This window comes from Antechinus flavipes, chromosome 6 (genome assembly GCF_016432865.1).
Source record: "Antechinus flavipes isolate AdamAnt ecotype Samford, QLD, Australia chromosome 6, AdamAnt_v2, whole genome shotgun sequence".
Taxonomy (NCBI): domain Eukaryota; kingdom Metazoa; phylum Chordata; class Mammalia; order Dasyuromorphia; family Dasyuridae; genus Antechinus; species Antechinus flavipes.
The window spans coordinates 214,844,086-214,854,549 of NC_067403.1; the positions used below are offsets into that span (position 1 = coordinate 214,844,086).

The window sequence follows — 10,464 nt, forward strand, 5'->3', positions numbered from 1 at the left end:
CCTCTGTGGAAAAAGAGCAGTCATCGGCTTGCCAAGACTTTTAATCTGGCCACTCACCTCCATGTTCCTTTCTCTAGATGCTTAATTTACCCATCTGTGTCCAAAGGAAAATTGCACTTCGATTTTATGCTGCTTTTTTGTTTTGAAATCCAGAGCCATAAGCATACAAAAAATTCTGCAGTTTATTCCCAGATGGAGACAGGGGTATTTACAGAAAAGCCTTAAATCTTTGGTATGTGAAGCTCGGCCTCTGAAGCTTATCTGGGCTCCAGCTCCACCCGTCAGCTCGAGGAATGCTGCTGAGCTGACCCCGAGCCCCCTCGGCGAATGTTCCCAGCGTATCTCCACGAGAAGTCTATTTTAAAGCCCATCACAGTACAAGATAAAAGTATTAGGCCTTCTCCCAAGAAAGTCGGGGGCTAGGACTTTGCCAGAGAGAAAGGAAAGATCGGCTTCTTTGGAGAAAGAAGGCTTTGAGAGGTGGTGGGGAAAATAACAAAGGGCAGTTTCAACAATGCTTCAGTTATTTGATGAGGAAAATAGCAAATACAGTGCCACATTTTGGTAGCCAGAAGTACGTGGCAGGGAAGGGCAAGAAGAGGCTCCTGCCTTCCTGCCAAGAATGACTCAGCCAGGGGTCACTTAATCAGCTACTTGTGTCTAACAGGGCTGCACGGGACACAGGTGGCCTGGCAGTAGTTTAGTGTCTGACTCTAAAGTCTTTACATTTTCTCTTACCAGTATTAGAAATAATAATCGTAACAAGAACTAACATTTATATGGATCTTAAAGGTCTGTAAAGGGCTTAACATATTTTACTGTTCTTAGTTCTCATAACATCCCTGAAAATTGGTGCCTCTAGTGTGCCTAGGATTGTGCTCTTATATCCATTATATAGGTGATGAAACTGAGGCAGACTGATTAAAGGACTTGTCCATGGTTACCTAACTAATAATATTATTCTTCCCATTTTACAGATAAGGAAACTGAGACAGAGAGAGGTTAAGTGTTTTGCCAAGGGCCATATAGTAAGTTTCAAAGGCAGGATTTGAACTCAGGGTCTCCTTCCTCTAGGTTCAGCACTCTAGGTCCAGAGCTGCCAAACACTCTGGAAGGAAAAGGCTTCTTAATGATACCATGCCAGATAGGTACAGAGCAATTACTTTGTACAGGGGTCTAGGCTGGAGACTTGAGATCCAGAGACAGCATATATCCCCTCTTCGTGTCCGGTTTATAAAAAACAATGGTAGGACAGGACAGTGTGGTTATCTTAAAGAACAAGGCAGCTTATGCCAAGTGTGATGGAAGTATTGCATCCAGTGGGGGCTAGAGATGAACAGGGCTGCACGCCATCATTAAATGCTTGCTCTGTGCCGAGTATCGTGCGAGGTACCAAGGATTCAGAAACAGAGACCACCGTCCCCTCTCTCCCCTCAAGGAGCTCTACTCTGGGGGACACCACAGATGCCCAAGTTGGCACATACAAAAGTAGATGGGAGCTAGGGAAAGTACCAGCAGCAGGGGCTGGGAAAGGCTGAGGTAGGAGGCAGAGCCTTCCTGGCATAGGGCACAGCCATGAGGGCATGGGCCAGTGTGTAAGCTGCAGCCAACAGGATAAAGAAGAGCTAATCACCAGTGGCAGGAGTACTTGGGCAGGCTTTGTAGAGAAGGACTTGAACAGGGCCTTGAAGGAAAGGGAAATTTCAGAAGGCTTTTCCAAGATGGAGTGAATAAATGGACAGGTAGGATAATGCTTAGGAAACAATGAGCGGTACTATCTTTCTGGGTAAGATATCTTTCAGTGGGGCAATGGTAGAAAAGTCAGGACCCAGTTATAGAGAGCTATAAATAAAACCCGTAGAAGGAGGTTAGACTTTTGGGCAATGAGGAGCCATGTTGACTGGAACAGTGATATATATAATCCAGTGGCTCATTTTATGGTAGAATGAATTAGAGGTAAGAGAGGAGCAAGGACATCAGAAAGAATACTACAATTATAATAGTCCAAATGTGAGGTGGTTACTTGGACCAGCATAATAGCATTTTAAATGGAAAAGAAGTGACATTTTGATGGTAGTGATAAACCCTTAGAAAAAGTGGAACTTAGAAACAATAAAAAGCCAGGGTAGCATAACTGAGAAAAAAACAAGGAAAAGAATCAGACCAAAGATGGACCTGAGCCATCTATTAAGTAAGAGTTAGAACTGATCCAAGGCACTCACTAAATCCTGTTTCTCTCTTTTCTCGAGCAGCCATGGATTCACTCAGAACCTTGCTGACTTCTTTCAGTGTGGATGTTTTGGCTTGTTCAAGCCTAGTGCTGTGGATTGGACTTCTCAATACACTGTGGTATTTCATCCAGCCAAAGAGAAAGTTTTACGCTCTGTATGAAGAAAAACAACACTAAATTCTGAATTATATATCTGACTTTTTTTTGTTGGGCTGGGGCACAGAAACAAGTGAAATTCAGAAGTTTATCAAAGCTGAAGCTAACCCTCAAATGAAAATATTTTTTCCTAGGTCTTCATATATTAGACAAAATGGGGGCCTTTCAGACAGCTAACTTTATTGCACTTTGTAGTTTCAACAAGATAAACTTTTCCTGAATTATCTCAGCAAGTTACTTAAACTCTTTTGATACTTTTTTCACCAGAGAAATGCCACTGTTAATTTTTTTTTTTAATTTTGAAGATTATATTCATTGATTGTGGATAAAATATATTATATTTTCACATTGTATTGGCTATTTTGAAATAGTTTTATTCTTAAAACTAGTCATTTTTGGTAAATTATTTTTCTTTATATTGCATCTATAAATCTGTATAAAAATATTTGAATGGATATATCTGTTTTGCTTTCACACTTAATAAATTGGGTCTTTTATACAGATAGGTTCATTCAGTGATTCTCCCAGCACCTCTAGAATTTTATTTGAAAAAGGCATACATATTTTAAAGAAACAAGTTAGATTCACAATCCTAGAGGTAAACCAAAGATTTCATGCTAGGCAGACTCACAGGATTCATTTCAGTTGCCTGTTAGAAAATACAAATAGAAACACGAGACAACCATTGAATATAGTTAACATGGAAATATAGATTTGAAGCTAAAAGGAACTTTTGAGATCAACTCATTTTCCCTTTCATTTACACATGATCAGCCACAGACTCAAGGTAAATAGTTACTTGACCAAAGTCTCACAAATAATAAGGAGCTGGAAGTTGAATCCAGGACCTTTGACCTCATGTGCATTCTTTTCTTTCTGCCTTGCTGTAAAATCAGTCAGATTCTAAGTCCCAGTTTCCCTTTTTGTGTAAGAAAACATTTGAGGTTAGGCAAAATGCATCTTCCTTTTAAAGGAAAATCTTTGTGGCTCCATAGAAATATGACTAGGCCTGGTCGTTCACTTTACAAAGGAATTTTTCATGACAAGATATATCAGAGGGTACCTTTCAATACCAGAGTTCTAAGAACATTTACCCAAAACTTCAGGAATACATCTGTTGCAAAAAAGTAAGTCTTGTTTGTATACTGAATTGAAAACTTAACACGATTTCTGGGCTTGTTATTGGTCTGTGTTGAAAGTGTTTAATGAAAGAAAGGGGCTCTTATGAATCCTTGCTAATTCTACCCTTGGAAGGAACTTTGGAGGTCATGTAGTATGTTGTTCCTCTGCTCATTTTACAGTTGAGAAAACTGAGACACAGCCCACTGGAGTGACTTGCCCAACACCCCCCAGGTTGTAAGTGGCCATGCAAGAGTCAAGCTCCACACCCTAGATGCCAAATTCAGCACTCCATACTTTGCATTCTTTTGGCTGGGTAAGAACCAGCTCATAGCATCAGATTTACCCAGTTAATCCCGGCAAAAGTGGAGAGGTACAATTTCCACAGTCCTTTCTCTTTGGGCTTGGGGAATCTAAGGCAATAACAAATGGGATAGAACCAGCCATCATTTCAAAATAAGGTGTTGCTGTTTTCTTTCAGAATTCCCAGCAGTATTTTAACTGCCTTTAAGAATAACTTTAAAATGTTAAACTTAATTAAAGAAGGAGAAAGCATATGTACAACACTAAATTAATTTGGTTGATTTATTTTTATGGAAGCCATGTTTCTGCCACATCTGTACTCGCCGTCATACAAACTTGTGGTTACAAGGGCAGCTGAATTTATGAAACCCCTCGAGCTCTTTTTGCATTTCTTTTCCAAAACATAATCACAAAACAACCATGTTTCTAGTTTAGGATCAATGTGTTGTGCTCTCTTGTCCATGTCTGGATTAAAGAGAGACTTAGATTCAAATTCCTCTTCTGGCTTAATCATCTGACCACTTCAATTCTCAAGTTTTCTCATCTGTAAAACTGAAATGGTGATACAGAAGTACTAATTTGACAACTTTGTGAGGGTTAAATGAGGTAATAAATATTTATTGAGCTGAATTGGGATAATTATAACTAACATAGAGCTATAAAGTTTACAGAGTGCTTTACATATATTGTAATGTTTATAAAATTCTTGGTCTACTTTAAATGCCCTATATAAATGTCAGTTGTTAATATTACTACTTTACAACTTTGAAAACCACATTTCCAAGTCAAATTGTTTAAATCATAATAATAAAATAGCTAGCATTTATGTAGTGATTTAAGGTTAGCAAAGTACTTTAAAATATGTGATTTTACTTTACAATATTCTTGGGTGGTAAATGCCATCATTTTTTCTGATTTATAAGTGGGGAAACTGAGGCATTGAGCAGTTAATTGACTTGCCCAGGGTCACATAGCTCATAAATATCTGAAGCCAGTTAAGACTTCCAGACTTCATGTCCAGCAGCCTGTCTGCTGTGCCATCTTACCACTTTAAGGTTCTCTCAAATTTTCACATATCTGTATGAGATTTTATACTGCCTAAGATGAATTAGCCTACAAACATTGGAAGAGTTCTGTTAATCTTCTCATAGTGCCTTGTACATAGTATAACGCTCATTAAATATTTGTCGGGTCAATAGGATACAGGAAAAAGGAAAAGTCATGGAGAAATGAAGTCTTTTTCTTAAATCCATCGGGTTTTATGTGGTCATTGACAAAGATATGGTTTTTCAAAGTGGCTACAAGCTGTTCAGGATGAAAAAGTTGAGGAAGTTAAGATTATTATGGAATATATCATGATGAATATGGAGTCTGAGCTCTAAGTTTGGAGTCTTAAATCAATTTCTCTGGGTCTCAGCTTCCTCAGAAGTGATTTCCACCTCTAAATCCGATATTAGATATATGATAGTGATCCAGGATTATACACTAACCAGATTATGGTAAAGACAACAATCTATCATGGGAAAATGCAGGGGGAGTCAGGCCTGGATATTGCTAACCTATCTTCAGGTATATCCTCAGGCTACTGACCTGTGAACAATAGCATTTGCTATCCCAAAGGCCAGAGCAGCCCAGTATCTGATGTTGATGTTGGGATGATATCCTAAACCTCAAACTTACACATGAATATCAAAGAGATCTATCTAGTCTAAGCCCTTTGTATTCCAAATGAGAAAACAGGCCCAGAGAGGCTAAGTAATTGCACAGGTAAGAAAGTAGCAAAGCTGGGACTGAAGCCAGATTCTCTGACCCTATGAATATCACTCTATTCACTCTCTCCTGTTGTTTTGCTGACTAAGCTTTCTATCCTGAACAGAAAGCTTGTTGCCACCAGCTAGAAACTGTAATATTCTTAATGTTCATGATACCAAATTTGAATCTCTTTATTGCACTACTGCTTATCAGAATCCCTGGGATAAAGGTTGGGATGAGATATTTACCTTGTGCTTTATTATTAATATTCAGGTTTGTTTTTGCTGAGAGCCTACTATGTGCTGAGGGGGTTACAGTGAGTAGTAATAATAGATCCTGGTCCTCAAGCTTAACCTATAAAGAAAGAAATAAAATAATTCCAGTAGCTCATTATTAACTCTAACATCAAATAGTCTATCAGTTTTATGTAATAATTTTTAAATTTCTATTTTTGTGTAATTTTTGTATATAAGTAAATCTGTAGAAAGACTCAAAAATTTTTTGCTAAGTGGGATCAGAGGTGTCTATTAGAGTTGGAAGTGACCTTAAAGATCATAGAGTTCAATCCCTTCATTATATAAATAAACTGAGTCTGAGAAAGACTATGTGAATTACCTGAAGTTATATAACTAGTAAGTATTGGAGGACTTGAATACTTGGGTCTTCCTTACTCTATCTACTATACCTGAATGGTGCAACTTTCTTGCAGAGGTAGGTATTCAATCAAAAAAGTTTGAAGACTACTGGCCCATTCCATTACTCCCAAAGGCTCTTTTTACTTTCCCTTAAAAGGCCAGCCCTCCATGTAGGTGGAGCTGGGCAGTTGCCTATATGAATATATATAATATAATATATATATATATATTATATATATATATTAACTTGTTTTAACAAGAATTGTAAAATATATAAATATATATATAAATATATATTTATATATTTTACAATTCTTGTTAAAACAAGAATTATCTAGCAGGGTAGTATATTAATTTGTTATTAGCCATTACCACTTTGGCAAGAAAAGAGTTTAGTAGATAGTTATTAGCAAAGAGAAGGACTTAAAGTATGACATAGGATAGGGAAGTTATGATTTGAAAGGTAGGGAGACTTAGAATCTGGGGTATTTCTCAGGTAGACTAGATTGGTCAAGTAAGGCTTAATGAATATAGGAGCTGAGATAAACTTAAAAGAGTGGGTAGGATTCAGATAAATAGAAAGAAGCAAGGAAGGCCTTAGGTAAATGGAACAACATCAAACAGCTTCAATATCAAAGCAGACCCTTCCCTTCAATATACTCAAGTCAGATTCAGGGTTGGAAGTGCAACCTCTTAAGGATGTTATAGCATATTTTAGCACATAATTTCTACTATAGTATATCCAAAGTTTGTATAGAAACAAGATGTTAGGCAGTTAGATGGTGCAGGGGAGAGAGCACCAAGCTTGGAGTCAGGAGAATCCAGATTCAAATCCAGCCTCAAATACTTAATACTTATTATCTGTATGATCCTGGGCAAGTCATTTAACCCCAATTGCTTCTCAAAAAAAAAAAGAAGAAAAAAGAAAGAAAGAAGATGTTAGCCATTTTTTGTAAAGGTAACACCTGGCTTCTTTCATACAGATTTAACTGTAAATCCTGTAGACTTGGTCCACAGCATTATGCCTCCTGCTCTATAACTTGACTCTATCCATTAATCATCTTCATATTCATCTTTCAGTCAATATTTATTATCTACTCCATTGGTCACTCCCCACAATGGCTGCACCAGTGCTATTCTCCTTAGATCCTTAAATCTCTCCCTCTATCCATTTTTCACCTCCTATTTAACTTAAAAACTAAAAATAACAATGGTAGTTCTATCTGCAAGCTTATCTCAACAAATCCCTTCCCCAATATTCTTAGAGGCCTAAGATAAGAAATGCCCCGTTCCCTTCTACTTGTGCCCTATATCCCATTCCTTCCTAACTCAAGGAGGATTTGATTCCATGTTCATTTTCCTTCTCCAGCATGTTTAATGTTTTCTTCTACACTAGATCCCTCTACTTTTAAACAGAATCTATTCTCTCCTATCTCGAAAAAATAAAAATAAAAGATCTTTTACCTTGATCCAACTCCTATCCTACAGGAACATGAATCAATTCATGGTTTCTATTCAGGATTCTGTCACTCACTCTATATATGTGGACTTGGCTGTTATTTCACTTCTCTGTCTACTTCCCCATTTGTAAAATGAGTAGGTTGGACCAAATGACTTCTCTAATATCCCTACCAGTTCCAGCATTTCATGATTTATTATCCATTTCTCTCCTTTTCCCTGCCAAATTCCAATTAAGCTACTCTCAACAGTCACCAGTATTCCTGACTCCTGGCAAAATCGAATAGCCTTTTGACCAGTTCCTATTCTCTTGGAGAATTGATTCTTTTCCTTAATTTCTCTCACTCTCTGTGACACTACTTTCCTGGCCTTTTTCTTACTTTCCTAATTGCCCTTCCATTGCCTCTTTAAATGTGAACATATCTTGAAATTTAGTCATTAATCTTCTATTCCTCTGTGCTCTCATTTTAAACAACTTACATAAACTATGAGTTCTCAAGTGTATAGCTTCAGTCCTTTACTAGCTCCCTGGATTATATCCAGCTGTCCACAGAACAATATTCAGGATTTTAAATCTTTATTTTAATTTTTTATTTTCACTGTCACCACGTCTATTTTAAATCACTCAAACGGCTCTTCTTTTAGGTCAGTGTAATACTAGCATTTCCCATCTTCCCCATCCTGGACTGAAAATTTGGGATTCTTATTTTTGATGTTTATTTTTTACTCCCATATCTAGTTTACTGTAACAACCTCTTAAGTGGCTAATACTATTCCACTCCATCTGTACACAAATGTTAAATTACTTTCCTTAAAACATCATTTTGTTCTGCCTAAGAATTTATAATCACCACTTATTGCTCAATAGATCATTTTGTAGCTCCTGAGCTTTATTCAGTAGGCCAGCTGGCTCCATCTTAATACTGCTTCACTATGTGGCGTCTCTATTCCAGAAAGGTCAGTATTTATTCACAACACACTTTTACTTTTGCCTTTTCTATTCTTCCCATATGTAACCATTGGGGGAAAAAAGAAGGAGAACTGCCCAGCAGTACCAAATTTTAAGCTATGTTACAAAGCAAAAATCATCAAAACAATCTGTGCTAAGAAATAATGGTGCATCAATAGAATAAATTAGATATACACCGTAATAAATTACCATAGTAAGTCAGTGTTTGATAAACCCCAAGACTCAAGCTTTGGGGGCAAAAACCCACCATTTAACAAGAATTGATGAGAAAACCAGAAAGCAGTCCATTGATTTTTTTTCCATTGATTCTCTTGATATTCTTGATCTTTTGTTCTTCTTAATGAGTTTTATTATTATTTGTTATAGCTCTATAAAGTAATTCTTTGGTTAAGTTAGATTGGTATGACATCTTTCTGGCATTTAAAATCCCTCACAGCCTGATCCTGACCCACCTTGCAGCCTTACTTACCAAATTCTTTTTTGCTGTTCTCACACAACAATAAATATCCAATCTCTATATCTACACTGACTACAACCTATGCCTAGAATGTATTTCTTCCTTATCTCTACTTCTTAGAATCCTTTGTCTTCAAGATTCAGCTCAAATGCCACTTTCTACATAAATCCTTCCTTGATCACCCCACTTCCACCTTCCATGTATCCAATTTGTATTGATTTATATATTGTTTACTTCAAGAGAATGTACTCTTGAGAGCAGGAAGTTTTTCATATTTGTGTTTGTGTCTCTAGCTCAGAGCATAAGGCCTGATATACAATGGCACTTAATAATTTATTATTGTTTTTCATAGATTCTTATAAAATTTACATATAGGAAGAATTATGAGATTTTATAATGACCAAAACATGGCAAAAAACTGAGGAGTTTTGTTGCTGGGAGGTATATAAAATAGAAACAGAAATAGAGCTCTTTCCTGTTTTATCTAGTTTCATTTGCTGATCAATCTAGGAGAAGCTTGGGAGTGAGGCTTCCATGAAGTAGAATTTTGAGAACAGAACCCACCAAAAGTGTTTTGGAGACATAGAAAAACAATCAATAACTTAAAAGGAATTTTTAAACCTAAGTCAAATTATTGTCTGGGACCTAGGGTTGCAGGTTTGCCTAGGAGATTGGATGCTCATCAGAAGAATAATAGTCTGGAGTATTCTATTTATTTTTTCCTCTACTCATTATGATTTTAACTGCACACTAAAAGTCAGCCTGCCCTTGTCAAGTAGAAGCTTTCTAGCTTTCTCATCTCAATAGAAGTAAACAGAGCAGCAAATGGCCCTGAAGACTTCAAACCAGGTAAATAACATAAACTAGCTTGAAGACCATGAGACTTGTGGGAATATTCAGGGAAGACAAATCAACAATCGAATACTAAATGCACAGTAGAGAACAGAGCAACATCACCGGAGGACTTTGGAAGCTCTGTAGCATTAAAGGTGTGAGTTGTTCTGGCCACATTGGTTCCGAATGTGTGTGTATGTATAGGTATGTGTGTCCTCCATGTGTACACCCTAACTAAATGGGTTTCTAGTATATTCCTTTCATGCATGTTTCCTTGACACACACATTTTTTCTGTGTGTATGTGCATTTGCATGTGTGCATGTATGTGTGTTTGTATGCCCTCTTATTGATGGTAACTTTTGGAAGATTCCTGTCACTTGATTTGTTACTATCTCATAGATTTTCTTTTGCTCTAATTAACTCAGAAACATAAACTGAAAATCAGAAAATAGTGGTAATTACTTTGATCTTTTCATTAAGAACATCATAATTTGGTTCAAATGAGGAATGAGTGAAGAAAAATGAAGTTTAATGAAAGTGTAGAACCAA

General features: G+C 36.9%; 1 protein-coding gene across 1 annotated transcript in view; it reads left to right on the forward strand.

The window, feature by feature from the left end:
* Positions 1 to 4,099, forward strand: part of ZDHHC13 (zinc finger DHHC-type palmitoyltransferase 13) — a 58,718-nt gene extending 54,619 nt beyond the window's left edge. The window contains exon 17 of the mRNA XM_051964079.1: positions 2,253 to 4,099. Within this exon, the coding sequence (XP_051820039.1) occupies positions 2,253 to 2,391 (139 nt within the window). The 3' untranslated portion in view covers positions 2,392 to 4,099. The remainder of the gene's footprint in view (positions 1 to 2,252) is intronic.
* The last annotated feature ends 6,365 nt before the right edge of the window (positions 4,100 to 10,464 follow it).